This window comes from Penicillium roqueforti (assembly GCF_015533775.1).
Source record: "Penicillium roqueforti strain LCP96 04111 chromosome Unknown scaffold_24, whole genome shotgun sequence".
NCBI lineage: Eukaryota > Fungi > Ascomycota > Eurotiomycetes > Eurotiales > Aspergillaceae > Penicillium > Penicillium roqueforti.
The window spans coordinates 307,572-326,560 of NW_024067588.1; the positions used below are offsets into that span (position 1 = coordinate 307,572).

General features: G+C 49.0%; 7 protein-coding genes across 7 annotated transcripts; 5 read left to right on the forward strand and 2 right to left on the reverse strand.

The window, feature by feature from the left end:
- Positions 1-163: 163 nt before the first annotated feature.
- On the forward strand, positions 164-1,581 carry cpcB (40S ribosomal protein RACK1; the record flags this gene model as incomplete). Its single annotated transcript, XM_039075662.1, has 4 exons — positions 164-243; positions 319-445; positions 580-897; positions 1,156-1,581. 4 exons carry the CDS (start codon positions 164-166, stop codon positions 1,579-1,581), a joined length of 951 nt encoding a protein of 316 aa, XP_038926476.1.
- Positions 1,582-2,065: 484 nt separating this feature from the next.
- Positions 2,066-3,523, reverse strand: LCP9604111_7611 (TPR domain protein; the record flags this gene model as incomplete). The annotated part of the gene is made up of 1 exon (XM_039075663.1): positions 2,066-3,523. The coding sequence occupies one exon, from the start codon at positions 3,521-3,523 to the stop codon at positions 2,066-2,068; it is 1,458 nt and encodes a 485-aa protein (XP_038926477.1).
- A 296-nt stretch (positions 3,524-3,819) lies between these two features.
- On the forward strand, positions 3,820-5,114 carry LCP9604111_7612 (SOS response-associated peptidase; the record flags this gene model as incomplete). Its single annotated transcript, XM_039075664.1, has 3 exons — positions 3,820-3,846; positions 3,897-4,431; positions 4,483-5,114. The coding sequence occupies 3 exons, from the start codon at positions 3,820-3,822 to the stop codon at positions 5,112-5,114; spliced, it is 1,194 nt and encodes a 397-aa protein (XP_038926478.1).
- Positions 5,115-5,449: 335 nt separating this feature from the next.
- Positions 5,450-6,339, reverse strand: LCP9604111_7613 (uncharacterized protein; the record flags this gene model as incomplete). The annotated part of the gene is made up of 5 exons (XM_039075665.1): positions 5,450-5,513; positions 5,576-5,606; positions 5,655-5,734; positions 5,790-6,190; positions 6,244-6,339. The coding sequence occupies 5 exons, from the start codon at positions 6,337-6,339 to the stop codon at positions 5,450-5,452; spliced, it is 672 nt and encodes a 223-aa protein (XP_038926479.1).
- A 1,199-nt stretch (positions 6,340-7,538) lies between these two features.
- On the forward strand, positions 7,539-8,378 carry LCP9604111_7614 (uncharacterized protein; the record flags this gene model as incomplete). Its single annotated transcript, XM_039075666.1, has 3 exons — positions 7,539-7,697; positions 7,775-7,879; positions 7,932-8,378. 3 exons carry the CDS (start codon positions 7,539-7,541, stop codon positions 8,376-8,378), a joined length of 711 nt encoding a protein of 236 aa, XP_038926480.1.
- A 1,277-nt stretch (positions 8,379-9,655) lies between these two features.
- On the forward strand, positions 9,656-11,978 carry LCP9604111_7615 (RNA polymerase II mediator complex middle subunit MED1; the record flags this gene model as incomplete). The annotated part of the gene is made up of 2 exons (XM_039075667.1): positions 9,656-11,266; positions 11,313-11,978. 2 exons carry the CDS (start codon positions 9,656-9,658, stop codon positions 11,976-11,978), a joined length of 2,277 nt encoding a protein of 758 aa, XP_038926481.1.
- Positions 11,979-17,305: 5,327 nt separating this feature from the next.
- glnA (glutamate--ammonia ligase) lies at positions 17,306-18,790 on the forward strand (the record flags this gene model as incomplete). Its single annotated transcript, XM_039075668.1, has 5 exons — positions 17,306-17,308; positions 17,367-17,405; positions 17,483-17,575; positions 17,791-18,295; positions 18,351-18,790. 5 exons carry the CDS (start codon positions 17,306-17,308, stop codon positions 18,788-18,790), a joined length of 1,080 nt encoding a protein of 359 aa, XP_038926482.1.
- Between the last annotated feature and the right edge of the window lie 199 nt (positions 18,791-18,989).

An 18,989-nucleotide genomic window follows, 5' to 3' on the forward strand; every position in this document is an offset into this window, starting at 1 on the left:
TCGCTTAGTATTAGGGCTCCACGGAACCACACAAGGAGAGCAGCGAAGCGGCTTAGGGCTTGGGCGGGCACGTCTGCCTCCCATCTCGATTTTACCTCCCCCCCCCAGAGTCAACGACAATCTCCGCCCATCCCTCTCTCTCCTTCATTGTCTCATTCCCATCATGGCTGAGCAGCTGGTTCTTCGCGGCACCCTTGAGGGCCACAATGGCTGGGTTACTTCCCTCGCCACCTCCCTGGAGAAGTAAGAGTGACCTATCCCGATCGGGGGATTGAATTTTTGAAGGGACAAAATTCTGACTTGAATGTTTGATAATAGCCCCAACATGCTGCTGTCCGCTTCCCGCGACAAGACCCTGATCATCTGGAACCTCACCCGTGATGAGCAGGCCTACGGTTACCCCAAGCGCAGCCTCGAGGGTCACTCGCACATCGTCTCTGACTGTGTACGTTTTTCTTCTCCCGAATGAACCACACCCACAAGCCATTGGATGCGACACATGGATTTGGATGGCGCATTTCGGAAAAAAAAAAAAGATGGAATGGTTTTGGCTGACCGATGGTCTTGTCTGCGTTATAGGTGATCTCCTCCGATGGTGCCTACGCTCTGTCCGCTTCGTGGGATAAGTCTCTCCGTCTCTGGGAGCTGTCCACCGGTAACACCACCCGCACTTTCGTCGGCCACACCAACGATGTTCTGTCCGTCTCGTTCTCCGCCGACAACCGTCAGATCGTCTCCGGTTCCCGTGATCGCTCCATCAAGTTGTGGAACACCCTTGGTGACTGCAAGTTCACCATCACCGAGAAGGGCCACACCGAGTGGGTTTCCTGCGTTCGCTTCAGCCCCAACCCCCAGAACCCCGTCATTGTCTCCGCTGGCTGGGACAAGCTCGTCAAGGTACGCTATCGACTCCGAATTTTCCTACACAATTTCCTCCCCACCTTGCTTTGCCCGCGTGATGTTTGCATAAACGTATTTGCTACTTCAGAGCCCTTCGGGGCCATGAGACAATTTTTCACCCAATTTGCCTGATGGGCACAGCAACAATTTTTTTGTTTTTTTAAATCGAACGAGAGAAGGATTGGAAAAATTTTTCCTTGACACTTGACATTCTTTTTTTGAGGGTATCGACGCTAACATTCGATCCGCGTCTAGGTTTGGGAGCTCGCTTCTTGCCGTCTCCAGACCGACCACATCGGTCACACCGGATACATCAACACTGTCACTATCTCCCCCGACGGATCCCTCTGCGCCTCCGGTGGCAAGGACGGTACCACCATGCTCTGGGATCTTAACGAGTCCAAGCACCTCTACTCCCTCTCCGCTGGCGATGAGATCCACGCTCTCGTCTTCTCCCCCAACCGCTACTGGCTGTGCGCTGCCACCAGCAGCTCCATCACCATCTTCGACCTCGAGAAGAAGAGCAAGGTTGATGAGCTCAAGCCCGAGTTCGTTGAGAAGGGCAAGAAGAGCCGTGACCCCGAGTGCATCAGCTTGGCCTGGTCCGCTGACGGCCAGACCCTGTTCGCCGGTTACACCGACAACAAGATCCGTGCCTGGGGTGTTATGTCGCGCGCATAGATTTGAGTTGTTGTATCGGAGCTTGAGGAGCCTCTTTTTGATCTATTGACAAGGGAATTGAAAAAAAGTTCAAAAGATACGGCCAGAAGCGCATTGGTTTGGGATGTATGAGCCACGAGCAATGAAGCACTTCTCGCCGGGACGAAGTCGTCCCCGGCCTGGAGGTTTTCTGACATGTCTAGCCTACTCGATCCACATTTCAAATGTATGGAATCTTGTGCAAGACCTGTGATGTTCTAATACCAGTTAAGGCATCAAAATGTTTCCTATTTTTCTTTATTAAAAATCTCTTGTAAATCGTACCGTATGGTTATGTTATATATCTGTCTCATTTATCCTCCCACTTGTGTTCTGAATCCTGATGTAGGGCAATGCTACGGTAGCTGTTGGATGTCTAAATTATATGTAGAATAGTTTGGAGATTTCTATTTCCAACAATAGTCATAATGTACATTTGAACAGAGGGCCCTCACGTATCTACCCATTATTTCTTTCCAAGTCTCTTCAAAGCCTCCTTGGCCATCATACTTCCTTCCTCATATTTAATCCCATCAGCCAACGCCTTAGCCTCAGTATACCGCTGCTTAGCGACTTGTGGCTTCTTCTGTAGCTCAGCCAACTCCCCAAGGTTATACGTCGCAACCACACATGTGATGTCACACTCCTCGTCACGTATCGGGGGTTTAATGTGAGCCGCAACCTCAATAGCCTTCTCCGCCCACTTCTGGGCAGCCTCAACAGTCTGCTCCGCTGTAACAGGTTCCTGCGGCTGGGCCCTGGCAGGCTTTTGAACCTGGCCGACTAGAGCGGTAGCAACATCGTTCAGCAGCACCACCTGTTTGCAAGATATAGAAGTTCCTTCAGCGGCGCGGATCAAATCCAACGAGCGCATATACAGCGGCATGGCTAGCTCATATCGCTCCTTGGCGGTATAGGTAGCGGCAAGCTCGGCCAGCGCCGTCGCTATCTCAGTAAGGTTCAGCCAGGCCTCGCCGTCTGCCCCCTCGCCACTGCTAGCGCTACCAACAGGAAGGCCCAGCATCTGGCGGCGGCGCATTTCCTTCAGACAGATCTCCACAGCAGCGACCTGCGCGGCCTCGGCTTTCTTCTCGTCTTGTATATACTCGCTGGAATAAAGCTCGCCAAGCTTCATCGCAATGCCGACGACTTTCTTGAGCGCTTTGTCTCGCTGACGAGCCTCGTACTGCGCCAGTGCTTGCAGATCTTCCTGGCTTTCTTGAATCACCTCGTTGTTAACCTGGACAATGGGCGCGGTCTTCTGGACCTGTCCCTTCGCTTGCTTCACCTTCTCGGCCGCGGCAGCAGCGTTACCTGCTGTGACTTGCTCCACCCAGACCAGAGCCTCGTTCTTCGTTCGCTCCAGCACATCAATCGCCGGCTTCACAAGTCCGGCCTTCTCCAGCATCATAGCAACCTGAAGCTTGATTCCAAGGATCTCATCTGAGAACGGGTGTATGCCCATCTCGAATGCTGTGTGCAGTGCCTCTCTGTACGACTTCATCGCCTTGGCTGGGTTGAGGTCGATCTCGGTGTAATAGATAGCCGTGCGGAGAGCGTCGGCCACCGGCGGCGGGAATTTGTGGTACTGCGGTCCGACACGTGTCAATTCTACGTAGGAGATGTAGGCAAAGATGAAGGCTCCGCCGACAACCGAGAAGATTGCTAGTGGCATGAGGACGGGGTTCTTGCGCCAGATTCCTCTAGATGCTTCGCGGTATTTGCGGCTGATTTTCTGCAGGATCGTGAGGTGCCGTGTGCCGGAGATGTAGGGGCTTGCGAGTGGTTTGCCATTGTTGATGCGGGGTTGGAGGGTTGGTCGGGTGGTGCTGTTGATGTATATTGAGCGGGCGAGGCTCTTAGATTGTGGTTGTAGAAGTTTTGCGGCAGGCGCGCTCGTGCGCCGTGATGCTGCTCGGAACATTGGGGATGTGTGAGTGGGTATTCGGTTGAGATTTCAAGTTTTGATTTTGATTGAGCGGGTGATTGTCTGATACGACCTGGGGTATTGACGAGGATGGAGAGGAGATGGAAAAGGTATATGGTGACGAGAGCCCGCCCTCGATTTTCTGGTGGTCCAAGCTCCGCTCCGCCAGATGACGTCGCCCGCTGGAGTATGCACTCATCTTTCCGCCCATTCCGCCTGGAAAATGAGCTGTTCTCATTCAGCTTTAATTGTGAGACATCGCTCTTGGATCAGTCTAGTGGTCTACCCTGATAATGTGTGGGCGATACGCTTTGGGTGTGGTAAGCTACGGTTCCTACATCTAGACTGTCCTCCAGCTGACGATCCCAAGCGCTTGGCGTATATCCAACAACAGCTGCAGGAGCATGGTATGCAAGTGGATGAAGCACCGGATGACGATTCAGTAAGAGAGACATACAACTTTGCACCGGGCAACTTCGGCGCTGTCTATCGCGCTGAGATCACCGATAAAAAGAGCCAACAAGATGTTGATAGCGCGCACCAAAACCATGATTTAGAAAAGGGAAAAGATGACGCGAGCTCGGATGCTAAGTCAGTAGACAACACGATTATCAAACACAAGCTCCAGAGCATGAAATGGGGTCTCATTCCATTCTGGACGAAGCGCCAGCCAGATTACGGATCCATGATGCGCACGATCAACTGTCGCGATGACTCGCTGATCGATGATTCGGGGATATGGACTACCATGAAACGACGAAAAAGATGCATTGTCGTCTGCCAGGGCTTTTACGAGTGGCTGAAGAAGGGGCCTGGGGGAAAGGAAAAGGTTCCACACTTTATCCGGCGCAAAGACGGAGAGCTGATGTGCTTTGCTGGATTATGGGACTGTGTTTCCTACGAGGGCATGCCTTCTTTCTGATATAAAACATCAAGCCGGGCTGACGATTGCACAGGTTCCGACGAAAAGCTCTACACGTACACGGTGATCACAACCTCTTCTAATTCCTACTTGAAATTCCTGCATGACCGTATGCCCGTCATTCTGGACTCTGGGAATGAGGCGATGAACAAATGGCTAGACCCCCGCCAAAAGACCTGGTCAAAGGAGCTCCAGTCAATTCTCAAGCCTTACGAGGGTGAACTAGAGTGCTATCCTGTCCCCAAAGAGGTTGGAAAAGTTGGAAATAATTCCCCGAACTTTATTGTTCCTGTCGACAGCAAGGAAAACAAGAGCAATATTGCGAACTTCTTTGCCAACGCGAAAACGAAGGAGAGTCCAAACCCCTCTTCAAAGGAGCCGTTGCCGAAAGTGGAGATGGTTAAGGACGAGCGCCCTACTAAGAATTCAGAATGGAGCGAGGACAATGCCCCAATACCGGTGCCAGCTGTCAAAAGGGAGCATAGTCCAGAGGCTCCTGATGCCGCGCAGGAAAGTAAGAAGCAAAAGGTCGATTCAGATACAACTAGGCCATCGCCGCAAAAGAAGAAGTTGCGCAGTGCTACGCATAATAGCCCTATGAAAAAGTCAAGTGGGACGAAGGCAGCAGATGGGTCGCAGCGAATTACCAATTTCTTCAAGAAATAATACACGCAATGAAGCAAGTGAACCTTGCTTCTATTATTCGGTCAACCATGCTTCTCGCTAATGTATATATATATTTTTTTTTGTCAAATCAAAGACGAGAACAACATGGTCGATTTATATTTACCAGCTGACATGTATCTAATAGATTGAGTGAGCTCAGCTCCATGATTGAGTTGAAAACAGTTCAATGCAAGAGAATTGTCACGAACTTTTGAGTTCAGCAGCAACCGAATGCAAGTTGAAAAGAAAAAAAGAGTAGACCTTCGAGAGGACTTCTGAGTGAGGATATATATTACATAGGATTCCGTGGGCGATGTACCCGATTTTTTGAGATATCACTTCGCAAGCTCTCGTAGCTTCTGGACCAGCTTTTCTCTGAGGAAAGAACTCAATCCGAAACTATATCAACCAATCAACATTGGTTACTCATAGATAAAACATCCAAGAAAGGGGGTACTTACATTCCATCTCGAGTCAGGATACGATAGGTACCTGCTAAGTATCAGCTTGGCCTGTTGAGCCTCATATCGGAAAACATACCACTCGGCTGGTAATTGCCATTGTCTCCAACGAACTGCCCATTGGCATCCACCTCAAGGCTACCGAACATATCCTCTGGCCTGAATGGAATTAGTATGAAATAAAACGTACCTGTTGAAACACAAGCAAGCTTACCAAGCAATCCGCCCATAGTCAGGCGGCCGTCTGTTATCAGAAATATGAATCCAACCACCACGTCCACCAGAGCCTGCACCACCTTGACCACTAGCACCACTGGTCGAGTCGGCTCCACGACGTCTCCCGCGCTGACCGGTTAGTAACACGCCGCCTGAGTTCAGGTTCGCTCCGGCCACAGACACCATGACCTGCGCCTGCGACTTGGCATCGGGGTCTTCATGCGCATATTCTGAGCACACTTCTTGTACAATATTCAGGAATTTGGGGTTTTCCTTGAAGGTGTCTGTTGTCGGTGGCAGTTGAGTCGCGAGTCCGATAGCTAGGTCTGGGTTGACTGGCTCGGAGGGTAATAATGACAAGATGTGGGTTCCACTTGCTGGTCCAGTTGGGAACACATACTATGAATAATTTAGCTTCAAGGAGCGCTTTGGAAGGTGTAACAAGCACATACTATGTACGGAGACCCTTCCAATGTCGATACACAACGGAATCGAGTCCATTTGGGAAGAACCCGGGCCTGTCGTCCAAACGCTCTGGCTGCAAACATTGAGATACAAATATAGTAAGGCAGTGGGTAACTGAGTAATGGCCTTGCAGGTAGCAGGTCGGATATAATCAAATTCAAGAGAGCTGGATCATAGCTTAATGGAAATGGCAGGCGGTTTTGAAGGCGGTGAATATAAGCCGGAATTAAAGTGGACCTGACCAGAAATACCTAAAGTAGTCTAGCGGGGATTGTTGATATCAGAAAGTTGGAAAAACATTATAGCTTCATACCAAAGCGATGGCAGTTGTGAAACAAGTCGGCCGGAAATAAGAGAAGCCGTTCCTGCTCTCATGATCACGTTGCCATTCAATTAAGCGAGCCCATGTCGTTGTTTGTCTCATTTGTGAATAGTGGCATAAACCGACCGCCCTCAGTATACCTAAGAAGGTGGCCCTGCCCCCAGAACTTCCTCTTCTTTTCTTTCTTCTTCAGCTCTCTTTGCCTCTGGCTTAGATCAAGTGTAGTGTCTGTTCTATTCAGTTTAATCGCTGAATGTTCTGCATTGCAGAACGTCATGATTATTCTAATATTTGGACCTCGCGACTTGGTCTCTGTGCTTGCACACGCCTCGTTGCACTGTATCACCGGGCTTACACTACCCCCGGTCGACGCGAACTCCTTTCATCAACTGTTCGGCTTGTCCGGGCACTTGGAGAAGATCCAGTCTGTTTAGCATTATAGAGCGGTGTCGAAAGCGGTCTGTATTCAGACATCAACCCTTCAAATTCAGGCATTTAACCTTTGGCTGCAGGTGTCTAACATGTTCCTTCCCGGTCGTACCTTCCGGTCATGCGACTTGTAAAAGCGGAAAGCGCGCCACTCTGGCTAAACAAAAGCTTCGGCCATCTTTGAGGGTAGATCCCGCCTCCCCCACCAATATGACATCGGCTGTATGGTGGGGTAGGTGGAGCATCAGAGTCTAGAGACCTCAGGTAGCCAAAACTACCATTGCCTTTTGTCTCTACAAACGAAGCAGCACAGAGTCAAGCCTGAAGCTGGCTAGAACACATTCAACATGGCAGATGTCTGTATTGCATATATGGGCGGTTTACCGATTACGCTAGTTACTATTTAACTGACTGATCCTCAGATAGCTTCTCAGATAGATTCTACTTTTCTGTGACCATTCCTAATATTCTCATCGAATAGCCAAACAGTGTAGGAGACCTAATCTATCCCGAAGCTTTGGAGGCTACAAAATGAACGAAGAATGTGCGTATCCTTTGATGGCTGCGTGCATATGCCACGATACTGGTATCTCGATGGAGGGTCATACTAGCCAGTCAAATCGTACTTCCCTTCCAGAACACATTCTGTTACACCGCTCTAATGAGCAGGCGCTTTGGACTCAAGATATGGTTCGCCGAGCATGAACGAAATCCCAATTGCACACGTGTGAAACAAGGCGGGCGCACAATCGTTATGATTATTTTAGGGTCTTTTTCTCTTTGGGGGATTTCGTAATAGCGGTTTCATTCCCGCAGGGAAACAACATATCCCCAAAGTCTCCAAAAAACGAAGAATTTGGAACAGAATTCAGGTATTTGATTACCCTTCGACTTGTCGAGACACCAGGCTAATTGTATGCCCAGGATCACCGAATCATGGTGTATGTGCTGTCTATAGAGATATCCGGGGCAGGCGAAGATCCCCAGCACCGGTCTCATTGGGGATTTACGATGCATAAGCCCTCAAGCCCTATTAGCGACCTATTCCACGTGGAGGTGATCGACATCGACAGACCCTGGTTTCAATTCGAATCGAGAATGGGTACCGGCCTGCGCACCATGGATGCCATTGGCGAGGTCAAACTTGGCGAGCTTAGTGAACAGCAACGTCAACAGGCCATCCAAGTTATCAAATCTTCGCCTGCACCAAGGGATGGAAAGAAGAGATGCCAGGATTGGGTTTATGACATCCTGCTGTCACTGGAGATTGAAGAGCTAGTCCCGTCTGGCACATACCACTTCTGGAAGGGGATGGTTGGGAAGCCGGCACAAGCTATTCAGGCAACGGAGGTGTCAACTGGACGACTCTAAAATGAATCCAGCATGTTGCATTTAGCTCAGATCCTGGTATAAACTACCATGGATTGATTGACTTCATTCCAAAATTCATACTCGTCGGTTTCGAGTATAGTGGGTATAAGTTTCCTCCATTCTAGGTCCAATGCTTGCCACTGTAAACAGAAATATTCCCTTGCCGATATGCTGTAGCCAGCTGCGCCCCAGTCTATGATTCCGGTGATGATATCACCGTTCACAATAATATGGCTTTGGTGCAAATCACCATGCGTGAGTACCTTCCTCTCATCCTGGCTATGCGATACAAGAATTCTCTCCACTAGAGGCTCATCTCTTTTTGTGAGCTGCGCATTGGGTCTGGCGTAACGGAGAGCCTCAACCACCCTTGATTGAATTCCTTTCTTGTTAAGAAGGGTCCGTAGTACCGATATTCTGCATCCCATGGATACTTGAAGAGAACATCTTCGCATGGACCACCATCAATGGACCCAAAGAGAGGTCCTTCAATCTGGCGCCACTCCAGGATAAAGCTTTCAAGTTGTCGGACAATAGAAGTCTTGGAATCTCCAGTCAAATTTTCCCAGCATTGTGTTAGAGAGAGTCCTGGAATTTTCGACATTAAAATGAATCCGTAATCGGCAATTGTGTAAGCATTGAAGACTTCAGGGACGGGATCACTGGTGAGAGAACCATCATCGATTTTTGGTATGCTCCTAAGGTGGAGATCCTCTGTTTTATTTGACCGAGCAAATTCTGCTTCCATGCAGTGCGAGTCCTGCAGAGGGCAGAGGGGTTGAATAGTTGCTAGTGGAGTTGGGAGACTTCGCAGTGTTGAATATCTATTCCGTGCTAGTGCCCAATCTCCCGGTCCTCATGGCTTGGTATGTTTGTTTCATTTACATTTCAATAGTTGACCTGATTTCGAAGGCGCTTCGAGACCGGAGGGGAGATGAATACAAAGATGCAAACAATGCAAACGCACGTGATTGTGTCTTTCTACGGAGCTATCTGTTTGGCTTCTCGAAACCAATCGCGTTAGTTAATTGCAGTGTCCATGGGAACGAGGTAGCTTCGATGCGTCATGAGACTTGATCTGTACAATCATTCGACAGTTCTTCCCTTGTGCACCCGCCAAATTGGCACTTGCGCCAGTGAGAATTGAGTCGCATACAAACATACCCGCCTTCCTTGCGTTCTGTGCTTCGATACCTTATGATACCCATTTTTCGGACGGATTTGACTATAAGTAATTGACTGTTGACACTTTTATCTGTCAATCCTCTCCTTTTATCATGGCGACTCCCTCGGCCAAACCTGGCGCAACGCCAACTCACCTCACCTCTCCCCATCCATCCTCCGCTCCTCTAGCCCGATCCCTCGCCCATAAATCGCCTTCAATGAGAACACCAACAGGCTCAGGACCTGCGCATGCGCATCACACGAGTGTCTCGTCCCATCAATACGCTACCCCTCTCGCCGTCCCCGGTGTCGACGATCCTGTCAATTTTAGCTCGCCTTCGGCTCTCTTGGCGCTCGGTGGGTATACTGGCATCAGTCCTTCACCGGCAGTGCACGATGGTCTTGTTGGTTCGGGCATGAATGACAGCGACATTCAAACCCTCTCAATGCAGGGACTCAAGCTCGGAGTCACGCGCGACAACGACGAAGAGCAGAGACATCGCGTCGAGCAGGTCGTTCAGCTTCTACGGGCCCGAGTCTCTGGTAGAGGGGTTTCACGTGAAAGTGTAGAACGGCTGAGTCGACTGGAAGATTTCGAGTCCATTTGGCAAGACGATAATCTCAACATCGCCGGTAACTTTGTCGATCTTGAGATTGATTTCTACGCTGGCCAGGATGTTGTCAAGGATGTGAGTCTACGATATGCCACGCCTGAATACACCGAAGGTGTGCGGCGGGAGGAAGCTACAGCGGTCTTGAAACGTACCCTCGCCCAGTCCGCGGAAGACGCCGAATGTGGGAAATGGAGGTCACTCCACGAGTTCCATGAAAACCTACAATGGCTTGCAAAGCTTGACAAACTCAGCCAGGAGGTAAATTGCTTTGAGGCCTTGGAGAATCTTGAAGAGAACTTCAGGCGGATCTGGGTGGAAGAAAGCAAGAATGGGAAGCACGGCGGCGAGTATCAGCACCTTTGCACAGGTGTGCTCGGACGTCCCACCATGCATAAGGGGACCCGAATCGGACTTGGCTTAGAATATTGGGTTGAGCAAGCCAAAGTCCTGGATGCGAAGCAGAGCCTACCGTCTTCGGACGCTATGGAGATTGACCCGCAACATGATCAAGGTTCAAAGGGCGAGTTGGATGATCAAGGCAGATCATGGGCGGTCATGATTGAATGCGAAGAGGGGTATCCGTCACTGCGAATTTCAAAGGAATGGGTTGGAAGTGAAATTTTTACTGCAGGTGAAAGCACCGAATTGCTTCCATCAAATGGTGCCGCTGGGTCTGTGAACTGGCTTGATCCTCCGCAGACCACGCGGTTAACCCATGGCAACCATGACCCTATGGCATTAGACTCTAGCATGCTGGAGTCATCATCACCCAATCGCCGATTCGTCGGTAAACTTGAGCCTGCACTCGACGTTCCTATTCTTGCAGCCTCCGAGATTTATCGTCAGCTCGGCATGCAGCTACCACAAGAGTTTAAGATGATCACATACGATGCGTTGTTGGTATCAGAATCTTCGCATTTGACGTCGCCGGTTTCATCCCCTCAAATTGGCCGTAGAAAGCGCCGGATGTCAGTACATGCTGTTGATTCAAAGGGCAAGCCGTATACGAAACAACATAACTACACTTTCCAATCCTTTGAGTCCATTACTGGTTGCACCATCCATGACCTACCCTTCTCGCACCCCCGACAGCTCGCAGATATCCTTCCGGTATGTGTGTTTTTGTCTGATATCGTCTTCCACTAACCCAGTTTAGATCCTACGGCAGTATGCCCTGCTAGCCAATTTGATTCGGAAGACGTTCCATCTTCCTAAGGACCAGGCCAACGCAGGCGAATTTTCAACTGCAACCCCCAAAAATACCCGCACTCCTCCTGTCCAGACTTCAGACCTCTTTGCCGACCACGACGGGCTCATAATCTTGAATAACGATGATCCTAACGAGGAGAGATTGAATCTACTGCTTGGTCTGAGTAGCTCGGATGATAGCAAGAATGACTCTGGAATTGAAATTTCAACCCCTTCCAGAGGAAAGAGTCCCAATCCACTGTCCGTGGACGACGTTAAAGTCGACGTGACATTGCGCATTCAACTTGGTCAATCGCCTGCTCTCATGTTACTCATCACAGACCAGAGGAACTACAACGAGAGTCCCGAAATTGCCCGATTCATTCCAACCCCCAGACAAATCGCAATTTGCTTTGAAGTCGGACTGAATGGCCAGATCTCAGTTGTGGATACTGCTGGGTTAGTGGATGGTGAAGCGGCTGGCGACACTGAAATGGAGGGTGTGGATAACCCTGATTCAGGGCTCCAGGATGTACAAAAGAAGATTGCCAGAGTGCTCGAGGTCTCGCAAGACTTGAGCATCTTGGTTGAGTGGGTATTGCGCTGGATGCAACAGCGAGCTGGCAATGGGTGAGGTCTAGTGGTACTGATATACAACATCCTTGTATTCCCAGACCAAGGCAATTCCTAGTCTCACATTGCTCAGCACTCATGTCGAACATGGATATGCAATCACCAAGATGCAGTTGTACATTGTACACTGTAAGACATTGGTAGCTGATGTAGCAGTTGTGCTCGGCAAATCCACCATCAAAGCTGCTCCAGGGCTCTCCTGTCACACGACTCATAATGCATGGGCTACTGGTTGACTACTACGTCACCAATTTCCACACGGTTGAGACCTGAATATCTAAATTCTAGATAAGCTCGAGCAAATACTGGGTCATATAATGTGACTGGTGATATAGATCAACAATATCATTGATTTATGAAACACTCTCGACCCATGTGACTGACCGGATCATCACAAGCTGTACTTCAAGATCTAGACATAATCAGCGACTACCAGAAATAACCTGGTAGAACAAGTCATAACGAGCAGAGCGAAACGCACAGGCCAACCACCCACGGCGAGCTCTAGAGAGTAATGGCTAGAACCAACAGACCAACCAGACTTTATAAGTTTCCCTTCGGTGTAGTTCTGGGGTTTGAAAGCTCATAGCCTTTCAAGACCTTCGGCGACTACTGGAGATAGCCTGGTAGAACAAGTCATACCCATAAAGTCTGGATCATCTGTTGGCTCCAGCTATTACTCTCAGGAGCTCGACGTCGGTGGTTAAGCTGTGCGATTCGCTCCTTCGGCATAGGACTTGGGGGTTGTACGCTCGCAGCTAGACTTTCGAGATCTGGTCATAATCAGCGACTGCTAGAAAGAGCAGAAAAGTCATACCCATAAAGTCTCGTTTCGGTTAGCTCTAGCCATTGCCCAGTTTACTATGCTTCAGCCTTACTCCGAGTTGTCTATCGAAGAGAAAGCTATTGATTCGAGTTAGTAATAAAAGAATGTAACTAGCAGGGAACGTAATTACCTTGTCGTCTTCGGGGTGGCGCTGCAGAAAGGGCGCTCTGGACAACAGAGGAAGGAGGGAACGAGCTGACCGTGTTAGCAATGCACCTCGAATGTCCGCTTCTTGGAGGCACCCACAGCGATTCAGCATCACCTCCTTTTCGTTTTTTGGGTAAGGGATAGGGAAAGTCATTTGATCTTGTTGGTTCAGATATATTCACTCTTCAGGACTTTCAAACCACGTCGGGAACATTTCTCCGAGTTGGATACTGTATATCGGGAGAAGCCATGCGGGGACGCAAGCTAGCTCAAGGGGCCTTCAGTCGGCCAGAGCTAGTCTGCTTGAAATGGCACTGTTGAGGCTGTGCGAGACGAATATATATAGATGAATTTGAGGGAGTGATTTCTATTGAGGAAAGAGTGCCTATGTTGTAGGATAAACGAATGCTAGCTGAGATGTATGCTAGGTAATATATATAGCGACCCAAGATGACTCAAGAATATCAAAAGAAGAGAGTTTTTTCAAGAGACAAGAAGGTCTTTATACTCTATGTAGATAGTAAATGAATCAGAAAACGTAGTATTCAGAGACTGTTTGTGATTTGTCGTTCTAAGATGAAGCAAATGGCGTATTTTCTTTGAATAAACACAAACATGGTCTTAGTATATGAACTACATGTACTTCAGCCTTGCACATTCTGCATTCACCATCTCTAACATATATTTCAATGTAACATATCTTTGCCCCTTCACTAAAAGGATCTCCCAAAATAACGCACATATGCATGCAGGTGTACCTGAGCATAATGACAGTGTTTCAGAGGCGATCAGATAAGTCTAGGCCCTAAGTACCATGCGGGGGTCGTGACCCCGGGCCTGCATTGTGCGTCACTTCCAAGGTCTGAGTGGCTAGTTCATACTTTCGGAGGCAGACATGCAGTTACACTAGACCGACGTTTGACTGGATGGGATCTGCGTAGACGGATCAGTGCCGTTGTATCTGCATTTAATGGAGGCGTTAATAAGAGCCTGTCAATCATATTATATAATGTCGTATGAAGTAAATGTCTATTCTGGCTTTCTTAATTCACAGCAGACTCCGGATGTGGTATAGCACTAGGATTGTATAATAAACGAGACATTAGATGTCAATTTACCGGACTAATGGATCTGCTAGGTGCAAGGGATATGTATAACAATGACATGCCAGTGCGATTCATTACCTTATGAGGCATTATTCGGATGTTGGTAATCCACATCAAAAATGAGGGTTTAGGGCCAACCATTCGTGATTCACCATAACTGGGCTTTTTGAGGCTTTTACTACTTGCTTTATGGAGTTATTTATCTCATAGCCCGCGAGTACCTAACTAGCTAGCTGGTTAGAACAAGAAATCAACTTTTCTGTCCATCTTTGCATTTCTACGATAGAATATTTATTTTCATTGTGTTCAATGTGGATCTTGGGAAGCGAGTTCTTTGGGATCACAACTTAACATAGGCAGTATAAAGTCTTGGCATAGTGGCCACTATATTCCAAACAGCCTATTGAAGATCAAACTAGCCTATTCATGTGTCATGTTTCCCCCTCGTTCCACTTTGAGCATTCCGATGAGGCATTTAGCAACATAGTTTCCCTATAAAACGCCCAAAACATGTCCGTAGGAGAGGGAATTCGACTATTTTGTGGCCAGATATGGAACAGCTGACCTGGTTTCAATCGACTGGGCAAATAAGGAGCAAGCAATTACGTGAATATCAGTTGAATGTGCGAGATTCTAGTCAGCGTGGTTTGTCACTGGCGCTAGGAACCAATGAGAGGGGCGCGATAAGAAAGGGGGATGTCGATCTATGGGGGGTTGAGGCTTGCAACCTGATCTTTCATATTATTTCTTGAATTTTATATATGCATGAATGAATTATATTGGTTTCTTTGCTTCTGCTGTTTTAGATGTATTCACAGTACTACGATGTACTACTGGTACACAGTACCACACAGCCCCCGGTCTTGGGTGACTAAGCCCGAATCTAGATGTCTGAGGTCAGCCATGCTATTAATACACCTGCAAACTCTTCAGACGGATTTAGATGCTCGAAATTGGAATCCTGTTCAGCTACGGAATCCTCCGTACTCCGAAGGATCGGTAGCCCATGGTATATCGAAAGCAAAACCTGGAGAAAAGACAGGGCTGAAGATCGGATCCTCAGCCACTCAAGTCACCTTGGATTCCTGAAACTCCCGACATTTGCCAGTCTTCCATTTGCCGGAGAAAATACGGGGGAAGGAGATCTCGTCGCCACTTTTCTTCTTCATTGGAGAATCCCTGACCTAAATCCCCCGAGTTGCATACCCTTTGTGTATCCATATTGGAATATAAACTTCAGTGCGTTTACCTAAGAGACCACAACCCAAAAATCACCCTCGGACTCGTGACTCTTACAGTACATAATTGTAATCACACATATGAATAACCGAAATGCCCTGTTGACCTGTAATACTGCCTTGATTCTCTTATCCATGGCCGGTGTCGGGGTGGCCCTAGCAGAAAGGGTCTTATTGGTCACGCCGGGGGGTTTCGAGAACCTTTCGCCACGGTCCACCCCACTGGCCCGACTATGACTTGATCGATCCCAAGTTGCGGCGTGGCTGGCTTCTCCAGTCGATGGGGTTAGTCTTGTATTACAGAGGTATAGTGGATGTACTCTATACCGGTCCGACTCGCGTGATAAAGTCCAGATGGTACTGAGCGGGTACGTCCTGCAGGAACGAGATATGCAAAGGCCGACGAAGAGCGCGTATAAAAGTTACAACTTTACTTACTTGAGTATATCTGTACGGGCCAGTCATCTGACATGGCCGCGATAACGAATCGCGCGATCGTCATTTGGTGATAGCTCCGAGGGGAGATCAGGAACCGTGGAGTACTTAGCCGTATACTACAATATTTCGATAGCCATTCTCGCAACGCGCGCGTGATAAAAATTGCAAAATACAGATAATATATTCCACTTTGAAGAGAAAGGAGTCCATCTAGAATTCAGGTTGCTTTTTTTTGAGTCCTCGGTGTGTATACTTGCCCCATGTATTTGCGGGACTCGCAGCTGATATGTGCTCGGTCCAAGGGCCCTGGCGTCGGTTGCTAAGAATCATGACCAACGTATCACCGACTATCTGTTGCGCATGGATCTGGAAACGTTTACATTGGAGGGCAGGATGTGTATCTGAGGGGGTTGAAGACCCGGATAAGACGTGGGATGGTTCTTCGGAGAGAACGCCGTAGGATAAGAACACCATATCTTGGAAATGCCATGCGCTAGATTCGGCTTTCCACAACATCACCCCTGTAATCGGTGCCTCTATATATCTTATCGGTCCAACGGGAGAAGAACGATTGCTCAGATTATTGCATTTCATAGAGTTTCGTTACAAGGCCTGACCGCTGATTGGGCGCTAGTTAGGGCTATCGCCAGTCAGTACACGGAAATCTGACTGGTTCGGGTGGCGGGAGCGGTTTTGATAGACATCGACAAGATGCGGAGATGAAAGTCTGGAGAAGAGCTACATTGTCCGGGAGGACGGAATACGGAGGGAAATGGATACGGGATACGGAGTAGTGCTAGTCACATCTAGATTCGAATATAACAAATCAACGCGGTATAATAGCAGATCCGCCGGCGAGGGCCGGCGGGTGTCTGGATGATGCGACGATGATGACACGGAAGTTAATGAGTGGCGTTGAATCTCGGTGAAAAGTTGCAACTTCACAGGCTACGGCGTTCCGCTCGGCTGAAGAAAAACTAAGAAAAACTAAGAGGTCCTTGTGACATTGTAGACGATCTATTTTGATATTGAGGCATTAAAAATGGTATATTGAAATAACTGGAGAATACTGACGGGACGGAGAACGGAGAACGGAGAAGCACTAAAATAGAGTGAGGGCTTTTTTTTTTTTTAATTCCCCAACGTTTCAGGAAAGGCTTTGCCGACGCGCACAAATATGTATGAGGTACTTTATCTGTACCCCGTATCGGTCGACCGCTTTACAGACCATTACAGCGATGATACCACGCTTGACCCCTTTAGGTAGTGGCTGAGCCGCGCCTTCCTGATTTTGCCAAGAAAAAAACAAAAGAAATAAAAAAAGAAATTCCCAAAAGAGAAAGTCAGTGACTAAATTTAAATTCCTTTTTTTTTCCCAAAGGTTATCATCCCTCCCTTGCCCCTCCACATCTTTAAAACTCATTCTCTCCTCTGGATTCTCCCATCCATATCCAATTCGCTTTCTATTCTTGAGGTCCCTTCGTGTTTTCCTTCCTTCGGGACTCTTCTCTACAAAAGTCATTGCTTGATTGCTTGAAAACCTGTTAAAACATCACACATACCCATATTCACTATGGTACGAGTCATCCCTCTCTCTTGTGCGTGTAGAACCAATGCTGACCGCTTCTTCTCAGGCGTCCGAATCTGCAACTGTCGTCTCCAACACGGGGAATGTGCGTTTGATTCTTGATTTTGGATTTCCACAATGGCCTTCGAGCCAGTGAGGAATGACATATACTGACTGAAACAGCTCATGAAATACATGAACCTTGACCAGCGTGGACGCGTTCAAGCTGAATACGTTTGGATTGACTCCAACGGTGGCACTCGCTCCAAGACGAAGGTATGACTCATCTCAATTCCCACGTTTTCTCTGGCTACACACGGTGGACTGTCGGCGCGTGGTTGCTGCGTGTTCTTATCTGGAATCCCCTCCCGGCTGTGATAAGCCCTGTGCACGGATATGGTGCACAGGGATTCTTGATCTATGCGACGCAGCCACCCGCCGTCACGTGAGACCGCGCTCCCTCGAACAACTCACTAACGGGAATCCAACAGACTCTCTTTAAGCCCGTCACGAGTGTTGATGAGCTCCCTGAGTGGAACTTTGACGGTTCCTCCACCAACCAGGCCCCCGGTGACAACTCCGATGTCTACCTTCGCCCCGTCGCTTACTACCCCGACCCCTTCCGCCAGGGTGACAACATCCTTGTCCTCTGCGAGACCTGGGATGCCGATGGAAGCCCCAACAAGTTCAACTACCGTCATGATGCCAACCGTCTGATGGAGGCTCACGCCAGCGAGGGCTTCTGGTTCGGTCTGGAGCAGGAGTACACTCTCCTCGGTACCGATGGGTGGCCCTACGGCTGGCCCCGTGGCGGTTTCCCCGGTGCCCAGGGTCCTTACTACTGCGGTGTCGGTACCGGCAAGGTCTACTGCCGTGATATCGTCGAGGCTCACTACCGTGCCTGCCTGTACGCCGGTATCAACATCTCTGGTATCAACGCCGAGGTCATGCCTTCCCAGTGGGAGTACCAGGTTGGCCCCTGCCCTGGCATCGATAGTAAGTTTCGCAATCCCGGATTGCAATGAATATCTGAGACTAACTGTTAATTAAGTGGGTGATCACCTCTGGATGTCCCGTTTCCTTCTCCACCGTGTCGCTGAAGAGTTTGGTGTCCGCATCTCCTTCGACCCCAAGCCCATCAAGGGTGAGTGGAACGGTGCCGGTCTTCACTCCAACGTCTCCACCAACGCCACTCGTGCCGATGGTGGTATGAAGGTTATTGAGGCCGTCATGAAGAAGTTCGAGGCCCGCCACGTTGAGCACATCGCCGTCTACGGTGAGGGTAACGAGGAGCGTCTCACCGGTCGCCACGAGACCGGCAGCATCGACAAGTTCTCTTACGGTGTTGCCGACCGTGGTGGCTCCATCCGTATCCCCCGCCAGTGCGCCAAGGACGGCAAGGGTTACTTTGAGGATCGTCGCCCCGCTTCCAACGCTGATCCCTACCAGATTACCGGTATCATCGTTGAGACTATGTGTGGTGGCATCTAAATGGATTGGAATCATTTGGTCTTAGCGCTCCGATACCCTCGGCGTCAACCTGGGAGTCGGACCAGAGCGGCTTGACTGCGTGAGGGAGCCCCCATAGATGTTCTGTGATCTGCCTTTTCTCTCTTCCTCTTCCTGTCTTTCTTCTCGTTCTATCCCTTTCTTTCTCCCGGTTCCAGTGTCCGCCTATGCGTTCCTGCTG